The sequence below is a fragment of the Tenrec ecaudatus genome, chromosome 3 (assembly GCF_050624435.1).
Source record: "Tenrec ecaudatus isolate mTenEca1 chromosome 3, mTenEca1.hap1, whole genome shotgun sequence".
In the NCBI taxonomy this organism is placed as follows: Eukaryota; Metazoa; Chordata; class Mammalia; order Afrosoricida; family Tenrecidae; genus Tenrec; species Tenrec ecaudatus.
In genome coordinates this window covers 145,678,866-145,699,949 of record NC_134532.1, presented here as the reverse complement: position 1 = coordinate 145,699,949, position 21,084 = coordinate 145,678,866, and the positions used below count along the sequence as shown (strand labels likewise).

At 43.6% G+C, this 21,084-nt stretch overlaps 1 protein-coding gene across 1 annotated transcript in view; it reads left to right on the top strand.

Moving 5' to 3' along the window:
• The first annotated feature begins 6,923 nt into the window (after positions 1-6,923).
• Positions 6,924-21,084, top strand: part of ANXA3 (annexin A3) — a 65,065-nt gene continuing 50,904 nt past the window's right edge. The window contains exon 1 of the mRNA XM_075543549.1: positions 6,924-6,977. Coding sequence (XP_075399664.1) covers positions 6,924-6,977 — 54 coding nt within the window. The remainder of the gene's footprint in view (positions 6,978-21,084) is intronic.

Genomic DNA, 21,084 nt, shown 5'->3' with positions numbered 1-21,084 from the left:
TATAAAGCCTTGACTTTCACCCAAAGAGTGGCTGGTGGTCTCAAACTGCTGACCTTGCACTTATTAGCCCCAGCTAATTTTAAAAAATAATTTTAATCATTTTATCAGGGACTCGTAGCTCGTACAACAATCCATACCTACATACATGGTGTCAAGCACATGTGTACATTTGTTGCCATCATCATTCTCAAAACATTTCCTTTCTACTTGAGCCCTTGGTATGAGCTCTTCCTTTCTTCCCTCCTTCCCACCCCCTTCCACCTTTGTGATCCCTTGATAAATTATAAATTATTAATCATTCTCATATCTTACGCGGTCTGCTGTCTCCCTTCACCCACATTTCTGGTGTCCCCCCGGGGGAGAGGGGGTAAAACATTGAACATTGTGAACGGTTCACCCTTTCTCTCTCTTCTTCCCTCAACTTCCCCTACCCTCATTATATCGCTACTCCAATTACTGTTCCTGAGGGGTTTATCTGTCCTGGATTCCGTGTGTCAAGAGCTCATATCTGTACCAGTGTACACGCTCCAGTCTAGCCTGATTTGTAATGTAGAACTAGGGTCATGATAAGCGGGGGAGTGGGGGTGGGGGAGAAAATGGGGACATTAAAGAACTAGAGGACTCTTGTGTGTTTCTTTGGTGCTATACTGCACCCTGGCTGACTCATCCCTTCCTTGTGACCCTTCTGTGGGAGATGTCCAATTGCCTACAGATGGGCTTTGTGTCTCCATTCCTACTCCTCATTCACATTGAAATGGTTCTTGTTTTGGGTCTTCTGATGCCTGATACCAGATCCCATCGACACCTCGTGAACACACAAGGCTGGTGTGCTTCTTCCATGAGGCTTTGTTGCCTCTCTGCTAGATGTCTGCTTGTTTACCTTCAAGCCTTTAAGACCCCAGATGCTATATCTTCTAATAGCCGGGAACCGTTAGCCAAACCAATTTTTAAGTTGTTAATTTCGTATGGCCCTCAAATGATGCTATAAATATCCAGATGGCCCTCAGCAGACAAAAGTTCCCATTCCTGTTGCAGAGGACGTTAGGGCGAAAGGCAAGGTCAGAACCCTGTTCATGGGAGAGTACAGCTGATACACTCCTGAGCGCTGTTCAGCAGCGCTCTTGATGTTTAAATGCACTGTGATACTGCTGGCTGTGGCTGAAGTAGGGAATGTCACGATATCTGTAAGAGCTCCCAATCAAATGACTACTATATATATTTTTATTTTTAAAAAGGTAAAAAAAGCAATGTAGTCAAGTCAAAGCTGAAATCTGCTTTAATACAATGAGAACTGAAAAGATATATATATATATAAACTGTTTTTAGATGTGCAAAGAAAATTATGTCCATGTATAATAAAAGTAACCATATGTTAAAAACAAGAAAGAAAGAAAGGTAGGCACTTATGGAGACGGGGCCTGTCTTGATATGGTCATTGTTTCTTGCTGTAGAATTGGCCCAATCTGTGCACAGTGGAACAGAATGCTCCCCCGATCCTGCACCATTTCTGTGACCAGCTGCAGGTCAAGTCGTTGTGACCCATAAGCTTTTGTAGGTTTTGTTTTTTTAATTTTTTTCTCCCTAAGAATTGTACTGGCGATTTTTAGAAGTAGACTTGTGAGTCTTTTCTTCTTTGCCTGTTTTATTCTAGAAGCTCTGCTCGAACTTTGAGCCTCACAACAGTACACATCCCTCCACTGCCAGAACGGTCGGTGGTGACTCTACATTGCCACATCAACTCCTATTCATTGCAATCCTCACCAACTGTGATTAGCCACTATCCTAACCTGCCCTCCCTGTTCCTTTCCCTACTCCAAACTTTGATTTGCAAAACGCAGCTACAAAAGTATATAACTGTATATGAAGACGGTGCCTGATCCTGACGGCTCCCTGCTGGCTCAGTGGCCCACTGCTTGTCTGCTAACAGAAAAGACTGGCACTTTGAGCCCCTCTGGTGACTCCATGGGAGAAAGACCCAGTGATCTCTCTTGGAGAACCCTGTGGGGTAGTGCTGCTCCGTCACGTGGCATCACGATGACTGTTTGAGTCCACGGTCATAAACCCCCTTCCCCCAAAAAATCTTGAAGTTCACCCAGAGGGCAGTTAAACAAATCTAAAAGCAGGTATCTAGGTCCAGGGACTCTACAGGGAGCCTACGGCCAGCATTCTAGTCTTAAACGCACACACCCACTTCTGCTTTTTACAGCCCTCTACTTGGTTAAACCATTGCCGTGTAAAAGATGTATGTGCTTTTCTAATTGTTTGACTGCCCTTTGGATGAACCTCCAAACTTAAAGACAGTTGTACTAGTACATTTACAGGAATCTGCCAGAAATCCAAGCCAGATTCAGAAGAGGGTATGGGACATAGATATCATTGTTGATGTGAGATTTGCATCAGAACAAAGCATGAGAACAAAATATTTACCTGTCTTTTATGTACTATGCAAAAGCATTTGACTGTGTGGGTCATGCAGATTATGGATAACATTGTGAAGAATGAGAATTCCAGAGCGCTTCGTGGTGCTCCTGAGGAACCTATATCTAGACCAAGAGGCAGACATTCAGGCAGAACAAGGGGGTCCTCAAAAATCACACTCGTTGCTATTAAGTTAATTCGAACTCATTTTCCTCCCTCAGAGCTGGCTGGTGGTTTTGAAATGCTGACCTGGCAGTTAGCAGCCCAACATGTAACCACTACAGCACCAGGGTTCCTGGTAAGGGGGAACTAAGCAGTTTAAAATCAGAAAACATGAGGTTTGTATCCATTCACCATACTGAATCAATCTGTCAGCTAAGTATTTAATCTAAAAAGTTTAGGTGAAGAAGAACAACATAGCATCCGGTTTGAAGGACAACCCCCAAACCTGCATTATGTAGGTGACGCAACTTTGCTTGTTGCAAAGAAAACTTGAAACACATCCTGATGCAGATGAAAGATGACAGCCATCAATGTAGATTACACATCAACATAAAGGACATAAAAAGCCTCACACCGGAACCAGTCAACAGCACGATGGTAGACAAAGGAGACTGGAGGTGTGCTCCATCCCTGCAGAAGCGTGTCATGCTGAGTCAAACAGTGTCAAGCGCAGGAAGACCCTGAGTGCGAGGGACTGACACACTGGCTGCAACAGTGGGTTCGAATGTAGCAACATTTGTGAGGGTGCCTCGTCGTGGACAGCATTTTGTTCTGTTGTGCATAGTATCTCTCTGCCTCGGAACCAAGTGGATGGCTCCTAATTACAACAGATTGGTAAAAGGCAGGTTTTTGAACCTGACCTTAATCAAGTTGCTCGGTCTCTTTCAATCTCAGCTTCTTCATCTGTAAAGTGGGCATAGTAGTAGTGACAGTAGCATCTACTGGTTATGAAGGTTTAAACAGTTATTTAAATTGTGTTAACAGACTCTGGCATATAGTGAACTTTTAATAAATGTTTTAATAATTACATCAACATATCTATTTTAAAGAAAACACATTTTTTGCTAAATATTATCCCTGGAAGTGTCTTTAAAATAGTTTTATTGACATGTACTTCCCTTACCATATAATTCAGGAGCTCAATCATATCAAGAAGAGTTGTGCAGTCATCACATCACCATAATCAACGTTAGAACATTGCCTTCTTCCTTATACTCATTGTTGTCAGCTCCCATTTCCCCAACTTCCCCTGCCATGCCCCCAGTTAATCCAGTAACTGTCTCTCTAGATTTCCCTATCCTGACTTTCATATACATAAAAACATACATAAAAAACCCCAACAACAATGACAAAATAAAACTGAGAGAAACCTCAATAGAAAAGAAAACTGTACACCTTGATACTCACCTCCCCAACATGCTTGCTGAAGACAAAATGGGTGCATAAGCAAATGTGGTTAAGAAAGCTGATGGTACCTGGCTTTCAAGCATGTGCAACCTTAAAGGCTTGAAGTTAAACAAGTGGCCATCGAGCAGGGAATAAAATAAGCCCACATAGAAGAAGCACACCAACCTATGTGATCATAAGGTGTCAGCAGGATCAGGTATCGGGTATCAAAAGATCCAAAACAAAAAATTACATCGATGCGAATGAAGGGGATTGGAGTGGAGACTGAAAGCCCATCTGTGGATAATTGTACATCCCCTCACAGAAGAGTTATAAGGAAGGGGGGATTCAACCAGGTTGCAGTATAGCACAGAGGAAACGCACATCCTTCCTCTAGTTCCTGAATGCTTCCCCTCTCCCCCTCCACTACTGTGACCCTGTTCTACCTTACAAATCTGGCTAGACCAGAGAACACACATTGGTACAGATAAGTACTCTGGTCACATGGAAGTCAGGACAGATAACTCCCTCAGGAGCAGTAGTGGGAGTTGTGGGAAACTAGCACTGAGGGAAAATATGACCAGGACTGTATTCCCTAACTTAGAGGGAATTTGGAAAGCTAAATTAGAGATAAAGTCCAAGCACATTATCCTGCTTTAAATGTCATTCCCACAGATTCTCCCCCAACAGCAATGCTGCCTTAAAGCGAGCACGTGGTTGATTCTGTCTCCCTATAGAAGCAGACATTCTTTGATTATCTCCCGCCCAGGCACCCATCCCCTCTCATGCCTTCCCCCAATGCAGGGTTTGGGTTTCCTCACCTGTGAGCTCAGGGACTTTACTGTGATTGCCACCTACCTTTGTGACATATGTAACTCCTGAATGTGCATGACTAATGGCTACCTATAAAAGCCCCTAAACAATAAAGACGCCCTCCCCCTGGGCTCTCCTCCTCCACTCTGTTTGGACCTGGCTGCTGAGGTCATGGTCCTCCAGGAGGTGAGCATGCTACCATACGATGTGTCTGACTCCTTTGTTTTACTTTATACTATGATCTTTGTGTATCATGCGGTGCAGTGTGCCTACGGACCTGAGATGTTGTCAGGGCTGGTTTACCCAGACAGGGAGTAGTGATATGAGGGAAGGGGGATGGTAAGGGGGGAGGTAGAAAGGGGGAACCCATCACAAAGTGGTTTATTGTAGCCCCTCCCCCAAGGGGATTAATATCAGAAATGTGGGTGAAAGGAGACAACAGTGTAAGATACGAAATAATAGTAATGTACAATTGAGCAAGGATTCACAAGGGGGTGTGAGGGAGGGGAAGAAGGAGAAGCTGATACTAAGGGCTCAAGTAGAAAGAAAATGTTCTGGAAATGTTGATGGCAACATATATATACAAGTGTGCTTAAAACAATTGAATGATGGGTTGTTATGAGATTTGTAAGCTACCCCCCAATGAAATGATTAATAATAAAAAACATAAAGTATTAAAAATGGGAACAAATCTAAAATGGGTCAACAAGGAGATCAAATGTTAAGATGATAAAATAATAATATACATTTTAACCCCATGTGGGGACCAGTAAATGAGGTTGAGGCTTCCACTGGCTGTCGTCTATAGCTTTATGCCAACTGGCTGTAATTTAGGGACTTCTACATGTTTCCTGGGCCTAAATTTGATACAAACCAACTAGATTTCCCTCCTCTTTGAAATGATTCTCTCTAAACCATCTGAAACAGATGGATTTCCCATAAATAGAGTCTTTCTGAAACCTTCAATTTTTTAATATTTTCTAGTATATTAAACATTCATGTATTTTAAAAGAGATTTATAACTCACATTAAGACTGCATAAAGAGTCTAGAATTTCACATTCACTCTTTTTGTTCTAAAATGATATAAGTACTACGATCTAATTATGTTTGACTCACCAGAAGTCACATCTTTTATGATGACTGAAAATTGGAAGAAGGAGTTAAGGTTCTGTAGTAAATATAGATTACCCACAGGAATGTTCCACGCCTAGGGAACATGGCGATGGGTTAGTTATAGGTACCTTCGTTGTGGAAAGCCTCCTCTAAGGTGGACACTTGCTAATGTAAAAAATCTAATCATAGTAATGAATTGATGGTGACAATTCTTCATAGCTCCCTCTCCCCTCCCAGTCCTTTTTGGACACTTGATGGAAGTGGTTTGGCTGCCTTAGTTACCCAGTGTTCCTGTAACAGGGACACGACAAGGGGGTAGCTTTAAAGAAGAGAAATGTATTTTCTCATGGCTCTGGAGTCTGAAGTCCAAATCAGACTCTCAGCCCGGTCTGTTCCTTCCTTGTCAATCGCCTGGGGCATTCCTGCGTTCCTTCAGACCTCCTTGGCTAAGAGTAGCTCTCGTCTGTGCCCGCATCTCTGTGTTGACTGTGCCCTCTTAAATCACAGAAGTGATAAGACTTGGCGCCACCGTATTTGGGTTTAACCAAAACTAACATAACAGAACTCCATTTTCAAACAGGAGTGCACGCACCAGACTGCTGTTTCTGCTAGGTGCCCCGGAGTGACAGAGCCAAACAGCTCCCGAGGGTCGTCGAGGCCGTAGGCTTCATAGGAGCAGATCACTCGGCCTTTCTCTGCATGCAACCACTGGGTAGGTTCGAACAACCAACCCTTTGGTTAGCATCCAAAAGCTTAGCTGGTGCACCCGCAGTACTCCTTTTCAAAGATAGAGAAGTTCAGGTTTTACTCCATGTTTTTGGAGAGCATAGTACATCGCGGTCCCAGTGGCCAGACTCCCGGGTATGTTGTGATGCGCTAAGAGAATTGGGGAAGGGGCTTCCTGTTAAATTAAATTCTTCCCCGGGGATGGCACCAGGCACGTGGATGTTAGAGGACGTTACTGGTCCCAGGCACAAGGAGTCGGCGAGAGTCCTGTCTTATTTTCATCTCTCTGACTTTGATGGAGACCTTCTATTAGAACTTTCTTTTCCAGCATGTTTGCTTTTTCTGAACCATGTCAATTTAAAACCTTTATTTGGAGAAAACACATATGTATGCGTTTCCATATCTCAGGAGTGGACGGTCTGGCTTTGCAATAGTTTCACTGAAATGGACATTTCCGGCAGAATGGTCATCCTGCCTGGCTGGGTGCTCCTCAGCGCAATTACAACTTCCTGTCTGGTATGGGTTTTAAACCATGTTCCCTGAAGCTGCTCTGGGTAAATATTGGCACTCTGGCAGTTATACAAATGGTCCTCTGCAGGAAGTTAATGAAAAACAGGTTAGAACTGGATTTCAACTTGAAAACGGAACTTTGTTTCAGGACATAACCTTGGAAGAAACCCTGTCTAATCTGAGTGAGAAGAGAGAGGCTTCCTGGGAATGAATGGGAATGATAGTTACAGGGTGATTCTTTGCCCCTCTCTGGCCCAAGCCCCACCAGAAGGCGGGTGGACCCAACTTTCATATTGATTCATAATAAAAGTGCAAGGTGCTCAGCTAATCTGTAGCTATTGAATAAGCCTGGTAGATCAGAGACAAAGAAGAAACAAGTTATAGATCAAGGAGCGAGGAAGGGGATAGGAAGAAGGGGCGATCTGATTTGTTGAAAACCTATATTTTTGCTGGGCACAAAACAGAATCAACCAGGATTTTACAGTACTGAACAGTAAGGTAAATAGAGGTCTCACAGGAATTAAAGAGCACCAACTTAAGGCCAGGGACGGGAAGTTGTCAGATGTGACTTGTCCTCTTTACTTTGTCATCTTTAATTGTTTGTGTTTGATTAAATATCAGCTGCTTTCTGGGGATGTTTACATAGGAGTAGCGACAAGCCCATGTGACAGGGTTTAGAAAAGATGAAGAATATATATATTTTAAATTGTTTTTAGGGACTCATACAGTTCTTATCACAATCCATCCATCCATCCACTGTGTCAAGCACATTTGTACATTTGTTGACATCATCATTTTCAAAACATTTTCTTTCTACTTGATCCTTTGGTGAAGAATGTATTTTTAGGATGTTTGACATGTAGTTTGGAGCTTTCAAAAGCCTAATAGATAATTAGCTAAAGAAGTAAGATCCAGAACAAGGAAGCATTTTTGTTGTTATAGTTATTGTTCACTTATTCATTCAACAAATATTTTATTAAACATCTCTGTACCATACATTATCACCCTCACCCCCACCCCCCGGAGATACAACAGAGAAAGGACCAAAACATTTGAAACATGGAACTTATATGAAACCAAAAGCCAAATTCCCTGCCATAGCGAAGATTCTAACTGATAGTGGCCCTATAGGAAAGGTAAGAACTGCCCTTATGGGTTTCCGTGACTATAAGCCAGGCTTTCTCCCAAGAGCACTTGGTGATTTTGAACTGCTGACCTTGCAGTTATCCTCCCAGTGAGTAACCCCTAAACCACAGGGCTTCATATATATTATATTAGGAAAGACATAATAAACAAAATTTAATCTGCCCCTTTCTCTATCAATAGATCTTTGCATTTTTCATTTGATTAAATGATTTCGTTTGATTAAATATTTCAGCTGATTTATGGAAACTTGTTTACCTAAGGGCAGTAACAACCCCCACCAAACCCCATGTGGACAGGGTTTAGAAAAGGCGAAGGATGTATTTTTAAGACTTTTGACACATAGAACAGAGCTTTGAAAAGTCTGCTTTCAGTGGAGCTGTGAGAATGGGGCTGGGGAAGAGCATTCAGACAGGGCGACAGCAGTTACAGGGCTCCGAGGCCACATGGGCTCGGGGTAGTTAAGCGACAAGCAAATTCCTACAAAGTGACCGGAAGGAGTCAAAATGGTAAGATTAGAAAGTTTGGGAAGCTATTTCCTTTTAAGTTCCTTAAAGACCCTCCAAGGGTCACCAAGATCCCATTAGCCTTCGCAGGGACTGTTTATGATATTTCATCTTCTAGGTGTACTTTTCTTCAAGAAACATGCTAAAATCGATCACAACTTATTAGCACCATCACTTCTCAATCACCATCACAGATAACCTATCAAATATTTCATGTAGGCATTAAGGATCTTGGCCACTGATACCTGAATTACTCTTCCCAGAATGCTCTAGGCAGCAGACGGCAGGGAGCTGAGGTGATTGCAGATTGATCATTGTCCTCGTGGTACGGATTGGGAAGGAGAATGAGTGTTAAAGGGGGTTCCTGAGTCCTGCAAAGCCAGCCACTCTTCTTCACCCACGGAATCCTTTAAAATGGCAGAGATGCCCCATTCCCAGCATAATGAGCAGAGCTCCACCGCTGGGCGTCTTCCACAGTTATACTGCATTGTGTCCTCTATCCGGGGAAATCAGAGACACACAAAGCTGAGGATAAGGTCAGAATAGCAGCTCCTGTTAAACTTAACCTCTGTGACCCTTGGCTAAGAGGAACATTTTGTTAAGAAATCTTAACTTTTATATGGGAAGGACAAATAGATAACATAGTTAGGCATTTGTCTTTGATCATGAGATAAAAAGATCCTCAACTCAAAATTTTGAGGACTCCAAATTAATATGATGTGTATGCTTCAAATAAATAAATAAAGATCATTTTGACGAAAACATTTGTGTCAATGAGGTCTTTCCAGGACCCAGATATTTCAAGCTCAACCCATATTGCCAGACTTGGTGCCTTTGCCAGAGACACCTTAGGTGCTTGGAGAGACGAGAGAGAAAATGAAATAGGAACAGTAGGAAATGTCAGTGTACTTCACATCCCCGGGGCACCAGGTAATTTCCTCTGGCTTCTGAAACCAGCTTCAAAACTTACAGAATAGCCCATGGAGCTAAACACGATAACTGAATTTTTCTAACAACTTCCAAATCCCCTTGATACAATGGTCATGTTGATTTTCAGATTATTGATACTTGAAGGTAGCAACTTCATCTGGCAGCTGGTAGTCTCTTGTGGGCCTTGGAGAAATCCCTGTGTTGGGATGCCTTTGTGTTCCCTCCAACTACTCCCAGCAAACCATCCGCTCATTGCATTGTGGTATATATCAGAACCTTAGAGCCAGATGTGCAGTATGAGTGAAACCACATGTCTTGGCCTCTACAAGTTTAATGGAGGTAGAGCGATAAGTACGGTTAGAATAAACTAACATGGTTATTACCAAATGTTGAGTATACTAAAGGGGGGAAAGTTGCTGAGATGGAGAATAATAGAACTCACTTGGATCAAGTGGCTGAGGAAGGTTTATCAAAGATGGTGACCTTTAAGGTGAGGGCTGAAAGTTAAGAAGGAGATGCTCATTTGATAGAAAAAAATTCCAGAAAGAAGAGATGGCATGGAGAAAGGCAGTGAGGTAGAAAAGAGATAAACTTACACCAGATGGGCTTTCAGGGAATTGGAATGTGATGGTCACGTGTGTGTGTGTGTGTGTGTGTGTGTGTGTGTGCAGCTGGGTTGACCAGAGAAACAAATGCATTGACACTCATATGTATAAGAAGGAGCTTTATATCTAGAAGTATTTATATTTGAAGAAGGCCTCCCAGCCCAGTCCAGCTCAACTCCATAAGTCTGATACTAGGCTTTAAGTCCCTCTTCAGACTCACATAGCCACAATTAATGGTGCAGAATGCAGGAAGCTCACACAGCGGTGGGTGCAGAGAGTAGGTGCAGAGTTGTGTGGATCCAAGGTTAGTGGAAACGTGGCAGGTTACAGCAGATCTCAGAGTGAGCACCGGAGTCCCAGCAAGCAGGAAGGTAGAGCAGTAGAGAGGGAGAGGTTCCCAGGGGGGCCTCTTTTTTTATGGTTAAGGTGGTGGTCTCAGTTTATTTGTGCTGCTGTCACAGAAAGGCTACAAGTAGGTGAGTTTAATGAGCAGAAATGCCCTTTCTTGTGGTTTAAAAGGCCTAGAGACCTGAACTCTAGGCACCAGTTCAAGGGAAGGTTCTCTGAGGGAAAATCTTCATCAGCACTAGAAATTTTGTGCTTCAAAAGATACTTAGCAAAAGTGAGAAGAAGGACTGCATAATGGGAGAAATTATTTACTAACCATGTGTCTAATAAGGATCTAATATATATATATATATATATCCTAAAAAAGCATATTGTTTCCCTACACTATGAATTTAAATTTTTACAAAAGAACCTTATCACCTTCAAAGTACTCTCCATTACACTTAATACATTTGTCAAATCTGTCATTCCATTCTTAGAAACATTTTTCAAACTCATCCGTTCGGATGGCTGACAGCACCTCCCTCATTTTGTCCCCCACCTCTTCTGTCTTCAAATGGCTGCCATTTTATGTCCCTTTTCATTTACAGAAACAAAAAGAAGGCACCTGGAATGAGGGCTGGTGAATAAGGTGTGTGGGGCGAGAGTGGCATGTTGTTTTTTGCCCCCGAACTGGCACAATGAAATGGCTGCATGGGCATGTACGTTGTCATGGTGGCAAAGCCAGTCCCCTATCTGCCACAAATCAGGCCTTTTGTGCTAAACAATTTCACAATCTTTTCAGAACCTCTAAATAAAAAGCTTGATTAACAGATTGACTTGATGGAATGAACCCTCAAATGCACTACCCCCCTCACATGAAACAACAACAAAAACAAATGAACATCATCTTGATGTTTGATTGCACTTGACTAGCTTTTTGTGGGTGAGGTGACAATGGCCGTCTTCCACTGGCTTGACTAATATTTGCTTTCAGGATCATAAGAATAATATCATGGCTCCTCACCAGTAATGACCTTGGAAAAAAATGTCTGGGTCACTTCAGAGCTGTTCTTTCAAAGCATGGTATGTTTCCACTCAATGCTCCTTTTGCTGGTCAGTCAGAACCCGAGGCACAAATTACACAGGGATCCTTCTCATTCCCAAATCTTCCGTTACAATTCACGGAACCGAGCTCCAAGGTAGTCCAGATAACTTCCCCATCTCCTCAATGGTCTCTTGTCAGTCTTCGAGCACAAATGCACGAATTTTGTTGATAGTTTTGCCTCTTTGCAAAGTTGAAGGACGTCCAGATGAGGTTTGTCAGCAGTCAACATTTCACCTTTTTTGAAATGAGAAAATCACTCAGACACTTGAGTGTTCCCACAGCGCTGTCTTTATAAGCTGTGTTCAACGCTTCTGCAGCATTTTTCCAGAGCAGGAAACAGAATTTCACAGCTGTACGCTGTTCTCTTAAATAGGCCATCATCAAAAACGAGGTTTGAGTAAAATTGCTTTTATGAAAATTTCACTGTGACCAGAGAGAATCTTCCCAGGAGATGTCAATGGGTGCAGGAACTCAGACTGAGTTGTTCAGTGCTCACCCAAATCCAATGCTCTTCAAGGTTTCCATGTATCCACATCTTGTCTTCTCACACGTTTGTTCTGGTGGAAAGGTAGAATCCCGGGATCCTGATTCCTAGCCCAGTGCGCTTGGAGATTTCTGGCTTCATCCTGACCCCTTCCCATAGGATCCACATGGTGATAGGTATCTTTTTCCCAGTTGTCCGGGAACAGCAATATGAGGTTATCATTGTCCCAACCCTCCTGGTTGGTGTCTTTCTCATCCTTCTTGGGGTCATCCTGTGGCTTTGGCTGATGAACAGAGGCTTAAAGGCAGTGCTTCCCCAAGGTTCCAGGTAGGGGTGGCATGGAGAGTAGCTCTTAGGTGTTCTTTGTACTTCTTATCCCACATTCCTCGGAGAACCCGGAACCCCAGGGGGCCTCTTATGAGAAGTCCACACCACCAAGCAGACACCAGCAGGCTGTGTGTGACCTGGTTGGCAGATTGGATTCCACACCTACACTTTTATACATTTTCAAGGTGACAGAATTATCTAATTACCACAGAGTGGTTCTAGGTGAAGGAGGAGAGTAGTTGAGTCAAAGCATCCAGAATCATGTGGCCCAGTGTAAGGAGTTTCAATGTTGTATTCAACGTGCAGTGGGAGATCAGAGAAGAGGGTGAAACAGAAGGTGATGTGACTTGACTGATATTTAACAGATGACTCAGCTGCTATCTGGAAAGTGGGTTGGAGTTCGTCAATAGAAGGGAGTAGGAGGGAGACAATGCACCTGTCCAGGTGAGATGATGGTGAGGTGGGCTACGGCACTGGCACAGGCGAGGAAGACACATGGACGTGAGATTATATTCCTGAGCTCGCCTTAAGAAGCTTGGCTAGTGAGTTTGATGGGGAAGGAACAGGGGAGAAGAGATTCAAAGGAAGCTCTCCGGTTTCTGGGGATGTAAGAGCAGCTGACCGTAGCAGCAAGTAAGTAAGTGCTATCTAAAATGTGTAAGGGGAACAGTCCATTTGGGGGTGGGGGGAATGAGCTGATTTGTGTGTTAATCTGGGTTGACTAGAGAAACAAATTCATAGACACTCGTGTGTAAGAAAGAGCTTATCATCAAAGAGTAATTAAGATAACATCCCAGCCTAGTCCACATTAAGTTCCTAAGTCTGATATTAGCCCATATGTCCAATACCAGTCTGTAAATTCAGCTTCAGACTCATGCAACTCATGCAATGCCACCAAATGCAGGAAGATCACAGGTCAGAGGGTGGAAAGTCTTGTGTATCCAGTAGGGGTGGAAGCATCTCAGTAATAGCATGGATCTCCACATGGCTCCTCCAGCTCCATGTATCTCCAGCACTGGCTCCATCAGAGTAGCTCCATGTGGCTTGTCAACAGGAATGTCTCACAGGAAGAGTGTGTGTCCCGCCTTCAAGGAGGAAGACAGAAGTTCCCAGAATCCTCAGGAGAAGGCCACGCCCACACAGGCCTCAGACTGTGACCTGATTGCCAGGCTGGACTCCACCCCTTCGAAAGTTGGCAGATTACGTAACTGCCACAATGTGTAAGCTAACAAAGAGTCCTCAGATAGACAGTGAACATACAAGAAAAATCAAACCAATGGACTCAGGGTGACCCGTGAGTAGAACTCCATCAGGGTATCAATAGCTGTGATCTTTCTGAAGATCATGAGGCACCTCGGGGTGGATTCAAGCCACCAACCTTTCTGTAAGTAACCGAGCACTGAGCCATGTGTGCCGCGCAGGGACTCCTGGAATGTATAAAGCCAGTAGTCAAACTGGAGCTCTGGGCTGGAGATATGGTCATGGAAGCTGTCTGCAGACCAAGGGCGAGTGGAGAAAATGAACGCCAGCAGAATAGAGCGCGGGAGCAGGGGCGAGGGCGTCATGAGTTGTGCTTGCCTGAGAGGTCAGGCAAAGGGAGAGCAGATGCACCTAGAGCAGCAGGCAGAAAGCCCGTCGAGCCCCAGGCTCTGAGAAGGAGGCAGAGGCCGTGGAGGTACGCAGTGACTGACACACGCTCTTAGGGGGTTGCAGCATTTCTTAGGATCATCTGAGTTTTGTGGAAAACCCAGCACAAATGGGTTTTTGCCCCATAACTCCTGAACCACTCATCTTTTCCTCCCTGGCCCACCCCCTCCTTTGACACTGGAATGTGAAAGAAATGCACGTTCTCAGACCCAATCCCAGACTTGCTAAACCTGAACCTCTGGCACTATAGCACCCCACATCTGTGATTCTGCTGCACAGTGAAGTTGGTGAACGTCTGCTCTCATCCATTCTCAGCTGCCCAGAAAAGCCAACGTTTTTAAAACCAAAGGAAAATCACAGGAAAAGGCCCTGACGTTAAATACGGCAAAGTCAGGCAGGTAACCACCGCTCCACAGAGCCTGTGCTGGAGCCTCGATTCCGGGGCCAGAGGAGGCTGATGGCCATGCTCCCGTCGCTTCTATACGTGTCTCTGATTCCCGACGGTCTCCACCGCTCCCCTTCCGCCCCGTCAGTCAGCCTGTCTTACTGTGGTTGCTGGCACGTTGCCATGCCGCCAAATTTCAGATCCCAGCCAGGTTTACGCATGGTAGACAGGTCGCAGCAGAGCTTCTGGACTAGGACCGGGAAGAACGGTCTGATGTTATTAGCCAATGGAAACACCAGGAATCTCCAAAGACTATTGCTTGAGACTGTGTGGAGGGTGAGCCTCTGCGCTGAAAGGCAGGCCAACCAAGGACACTGCCTGCAGGGGGGTCTATTCCCTTTGTCCATCAGCATTTCTTTCACATTCCAGAGTGATGCTACAGTTCCTCTTTACCGCCCTCCAGGGGGAGAGCAGGTATGGAGGGACTGTGGGAAGTAGTCCCTTTGTCCATCAGCATTTCTTTCACATTCCAGAGTGGCTCTTGCTGTGATTCACACCCATTGCTGTTGAGTCCCCTCTGACTCACAGCACCCATCTGGGACAGAGTTATCCTGCTCCAGTGGGTTCCCGAGGTATTCCAATCTTTACAGGAGCAGAAAACCTCATCTTTCTCCTACAGAGTGAGCGGTGGTTTTGCCTGCTGACCTGTTCGCAGCCCACACAGAATCCACTATTCCATGAATTCTCCTTGCTGTTGATCCAGGATCCACAGTGTGGAGTCTCCTGGGGCAATCCAGCTGCTGCAAGGAAGACAAATGATCCAAATGAAGCTGTAAAGGTGGGCAGTCCTAGAAACCCACAGGGGCATACGTCCTAATCTGCCCTGTAGGATCTCTTTGCGTCAGAGTTGACTCTGTAGGAGTGTGCTTTTAGAGTTTATTTAGTCTACTCCCATCAAGTTTACAGTTTCAGACATCCTAAGGAGCGGGTCTTCTCTGTCCTGTGGGGTCATTGTGAGACACAGTAGACTTGTTGGCAGTTGTGTGAGGCTAACAATTTCTGCACAATTTACTCAGTAAGATTGCTTTCACCATGAGTCATTCTCATTTATTCCTCTCTCATACCGTTTCTAGCATGCTGGTTTGCTTACCTTTGCTGTAGAGCAAATTTTGACCATTTGGCCTCCGACAGAGGAGTTTTCTTACATAAGCTCATTACTCACAGGTGATCATCTCTATTTCATGAGCCAATCTGTTATATAGCCAGAAAGTGACCTGAGGGACAATTACAGTGTAAAGCATCTAAGCTCTTGGAGTCCTCCAGTTTCAACTGGTATAATAAGTTTATTTATTTAAGAATCTACATTGTGTTCAAGATTTTTCTCCCATTCCATAAGGCTCTGTTCATTGTGGCCCTGATCAGGATGATTAGTAGAGGTCTATGGCCATCACTGGGTTTCAGCTCAGGGCGGCTGTGGTCATGATTCATGACAACTGTTAGAATATGATTTATGTATTAACTCCCAATGGGAAAAAAGAAACCTAGGATTGATGAACCTATAGAGACAGCAAGTCGAATAAGTGCTCCTGGGGGGCGGGCTATAAAGGGGTGCTGATATCAAGTTCAAGACGGAAGAGAATGTTTTGCAACTGATTTTGGGTGTCGACGGAATCAGGTAAGAGTTAACCAGAAGATCAAAAACAAAAACAAAACAGCATATTGTTGAGAATGAGGGAGTCAGAGCAGAGACCCAAAACCCATCTGTAGACAATGAAACACAATATTCCTCTGGTTCTTTGAGGCTTCCTCACCCAGTCCCCCGCCCCCCACTATCATAACCCCAGTCCTGCCTTTCAGTCTTGGCTAGGCCGGAGCATGTACACTGGTACAAACAGTAGCTCATGATACAGGGACTCCAGGTAAGATAAATCCTCAGGAACAAAAATTGGAGTAGCAATACCAGCAGGGTAGAGGGAAGAAGGGGAGAAGGGGGAACTGATGGATGCATACTCCCCCCACCCTAGGGAGAGGAACAACAGAAATGTGGGTGAAAGGAGACAGCAATCGGTGTAAGATATGAAAAAAATAATAATTTATAATTTATCAAAGGGTCATGAGGGTGGGAATGGGGGAAAGGAGGGAAAAAAGAGGAGCTGATACCAAGGACTCAAAAAGAAAGTAAATGTTTAGAAAATGATGGCAACATATGTACAAATATGCTTGATACAATTGATGTATGGAATGTTATAAGAGCTGTAAGAGTCCTGGAGGGGGAGGAATGGGTAAGGAGGTGGTCTGACCAACCCAGGGACAGGGGAGCAATAAGTGATCCAAAATCAGTAGCAAGGAGGGTGTGAGAGGCCTGGTAGGGATTCAGCAAGGGCAAGGTAACCGAGAGAAATTACTGAAACCCAAATGAAGGCTGAGCATGATAGTGGGACAAGAGGAAAGTAAAAGGAAATAGAGGAAAGAACTAGGTGACAAAGGGTATTTATAGAGGTTTAAAGACTGGAATATACATATGTAAAAATATATGTATATATATATATATATATAAGAGTGTGAGGAAACAGATCTATATGCATATATTTATAGGTTTAGTATTAAGGTAGCAGATGGACATTGGGCCTCCCCTCAAGCACTTACTCAATGCAAGAACACATTGTTCTATTAAATTGGCATTCCATGATGCACACCTTCCCAACACGATTGCCGAAGAAAATGTGTGCATAAGCAAATGTGGTGAAGAAAGCTGATGGTGCCCAGCTATCCAAAGATATAGCATCTGGGGTCTTAAAGGCTTGAAGATAAACAAGCGGCCATCTAGCTCAGAAGCAACAAAGCCCACATGGAAGAAGCACACCAGTCCGTCTGACCACAAGGTGCAGAAGGGACCAGTTATCAGACATCAAAGAACTAAAAATGATATCAATGGGTGCCCAACTCCCTGATACGATCAATGAAGACAAACATGTGCATAAGCAAATGGGGTGAAGAAAGCTGATGGTGCCGGCTATCAAAAGATATAGCGTCTGAGGTCTTAAAGGCTTGAAGGTAAACAAGTGGCCATCTAATTCAGAAGCAACAAAGCCCATATGGAAGAAACACACCAGTCTATGTGACCACGAGCTATCAAAGGGATCAGCTATCAAGCATCAAGGAACAAAAAATCATATCATTGTAAATATTGGTGAGTGCAGAATGGAGACTCAAAGCCCATCGGTAGCCAATCAGACACCCTTTACTGAAGGGTTGTGGGGAGGAGATGAGCCAGTCAAGGTGCAGGGTAGCAACGATGAAACATATAACTTTCCTCTAGTTCTTAAATGCTTCTTCCCCCCTCCCCCAACTAACATGATCCCAATTCTACCTTACAAATCTGGCTAGACCAGAGGATGTACAGATAGCAACTGGAAACACAGGGAATCCAGGACAGATTACTTCTCCAGGACCAGTGGTGAGAGTGCCAATGCCTGGAGGGTAGAGAGAATGTGGGGTAGAAAGGGGAAACTGATTATAAGAATCTATGTATAGCCTCCTCCCTGGGGAAATGGTCAGCAAAGAAGAAGGCGGGGGGGAGACAGTGGGTAGTGTAACATATGACAAAATAATAATTTATGAATGATGAAGGGTTCATGAGGTGGGGGGAGTGAGGGGGAAAATGAGCAGCAGATATTAAGGGCCCAAATAGAAGGAAAATGTGTTGAAAATGATGATGGTAGGGAGGAGGGAGCGGAGAGGGAGGGGAAAAAAAGAGGACTTGATGCAAAGGGCTTAAGTGGAGAGCAAATGCTTTGAAAATGATTAAGGCAAAGAATGTACAGATGTGCTTTATACATTTGATGTATGTATGGATTGTGATGAGTTGTATGAGTCCCTAATAAAATGTTTAAAAAAGAAGAAAATGATGATGGCAACAAATGTTCTTGACACAATGCATGGATGTATGGATTGTGATAAGAATTGTATGAGCCCTCAATAAAATGATTTTAAAAAGAGCTGTAAGAGTCCCCAATAAAATGATTTCTAAAGAAAGAAACCGATTATGGGAGCAATTGTAAAATACTGCTTTATCTGATTGAACTATGCCATGATATGATATCTGTATTAGCTCCCAATAAAATGGTTCTGAAAAAGTAATTTAAAAAATCAATGAAATTTTTTGGGGAAAAAAAAAACCTTTCTCCAGGCCTGATGCCACGTTCTTCTTCATATAAGTGAGCTTCTCTGTTGATTTGCTCCGCATACAGAATTGAACAAGCATGTTGAGAGGATACAGCCCTGATGCGCACCTTTCCTGATTTTAAACCATGCGGTATTCCCTTGTTCTGTTGACCTGACTGCCTTTTGATCCACTCCAGGCTACTCATAAGCACAATGATGTGTTCTGGGATTCCCATTGGACTCAAGGTTATCCAGAGTCTATGATCCACAGTCAAATGCTTGGCACAGTCAATAAGCACAAGTAAACATTTTCCTGGTAGTCTCTGCTTTCAGCCACGATCCATCTGACAGCAGCCAGGATATCCCTTGTTCATGTCCTGTGAGTCTGGCCTGCATGATATTATTCTGTAGTTTGAGCATTCTGTTGGGTCATCTCTCTTTGGAATGGGTGCAAATATGAATCTCTTCCAGTCAGTTGGCAAAGTAGCTGTCTCCCAAATTTCCTAGCATAGATGAGCAAGTGCTTCCAGTGTTTCATCAGCTGGTTGAAACATTTCAATTGGGATTCCATCAATTCCTGGAGCCTTGGTTTTGGCTAAAGCTTTCAATGCAGCTTGAACTTCTTCCATGATCCCTGTTGATTCTTGCTTATATGCTACTTCCTGAAATGTGGCTGTCAACTAGTTCTATTTGGCACAGTGGCTCTGTATATTCTTTCCATCTTCTTTGGATATCTATAGGTGGTCGGATTTCTCTCCCATTTGTGGACGCATGTGTCATTTAACCAGTAGCAGGACATTTTCATGACGGTGATGGTGTGTATAGGAGAAGTGTGGGGCCTCCCCCTCCTTCTTTAGTTTTACTTCCAGCTCTTCATGACCTTTTCCTTCCCACACAAAGGTGATGGATAGTCTTTCCATTTCAGCTGTTGGAATTTTGACGGCTATCACATTGTATCTGTACAATGCTTGCTTTAGGAAGTACTGACATTTCCATAATGTTATCTTTTAATCCACGAGCACACAATGTTTACGTATATCTCTTTGTGTTTCTTTTGTAAGTTTTAAAAATTTCCAAACATCCCTGGTTAATTGTATTCCTGGATATTTTCCCATTTTGTGGGTGGTTTGGTTTGTTGTTGTTGTTGTTAGTTGTATTGTTTTCTTGATGTCTTGTTTGGAATTCTTGATAATGTAAAAGTGTTCAACAGGCTTTGATATACTGCTTGTATCATTCCCCTTTGCTGAATTCTTCTATTGGATCTGGTAGCTTAATTTTTTTTTTAATTTAGGAGTTTCTAGGATTTTCTATGTATAAACAATGTCGTTTGTGAGTAGAGATTTACTTCTTTCTTTCCACATGGATCCCCTTCATTGTCCTTCCTCGCTTTGCTGCTCCAGTTAGGGCCTCCAGTTCATTGTTAAATAAGAGCAGGAATGATGGGCATATTTGTCTTGTTTCTGTTCTAAAGGTCAAGGCTCTCTGTTTTTCTGGAGAATAATGTTGGTGATGGTTTTGTAAAACATCATGTAAGTGCATATTTCGCTACACTTTCCTCAACGTCGTCGAGGCTCTTGTTCTGCGCTCTCGTAAGCATTTGAAAGTATTTTATTCATTCTGCGTTTGGTTTTCCCGGCCGACTGGCATGTTTGTGATGTATGTGTTCACATGAGTATGTGGCATGTTCACCTCCGTGCTAGTCAGAGAAGTTATTGGCCACAATTGCGCATCCATTAAACAAAGCTGAAGAGTAGACAATCCCAATGGGGTTTTCGTTTATAGATTCTCTAGTGTTCTGTTCCCCAAGGACAATGGCCAGTATTAATTAAAACACCCTGAAGTGTATAAACCACATCTCCCTGTGTGTGAAATGCAGAGAAGGGCTTTAAAGTATCACTTGAATACCAAAGGGATGGGAAAAAAAATGTAGAAAAGTCTAGCTCTCTGTTGCTTTTATGCAGATGCTACTTTAAAACGGATATTCTTTAGACTTACCAACAACATAAAATATGTTGCTCTAGAGCTTACAACTGAAAACCAAACTCACGGCCATCAAGTGGCTCCCGCTCATAGCGACCCCTTTTCTGTAGAAAGTCTCGGAGTAGACTTTGTGGGAGAAGAAAGTCTCACCTTTCTCCCATGGAGTGGCTGGCTGGTGGTTTCAAACTGCTGACCTTGTGGTTAGCAGCCCAGTGTGTAAACACTACACCACTACTACCCACTTTATAGGGGGAAAAATACTCTGAACCCTCCTGGCAAATAGAAACTTTTGTACTATGTAGCCCGTGGGAGTGATAACCGCCCTTATTGCAGGGGGTCGATTCTGAGGGAGCCTGGAATCCAGGATGAAGTGTAGGCATCTGCTTTTCAGCGCCCGGGGTCTTTGAGGCACGTCTCCCAGGGAGCTGCATCGCTTCCTTTGGGAAACGCTGCTCTAGAAAGCCAATGTTTTATATCTGTGCTCTGTTACTCAGAGGGAGAATGTAC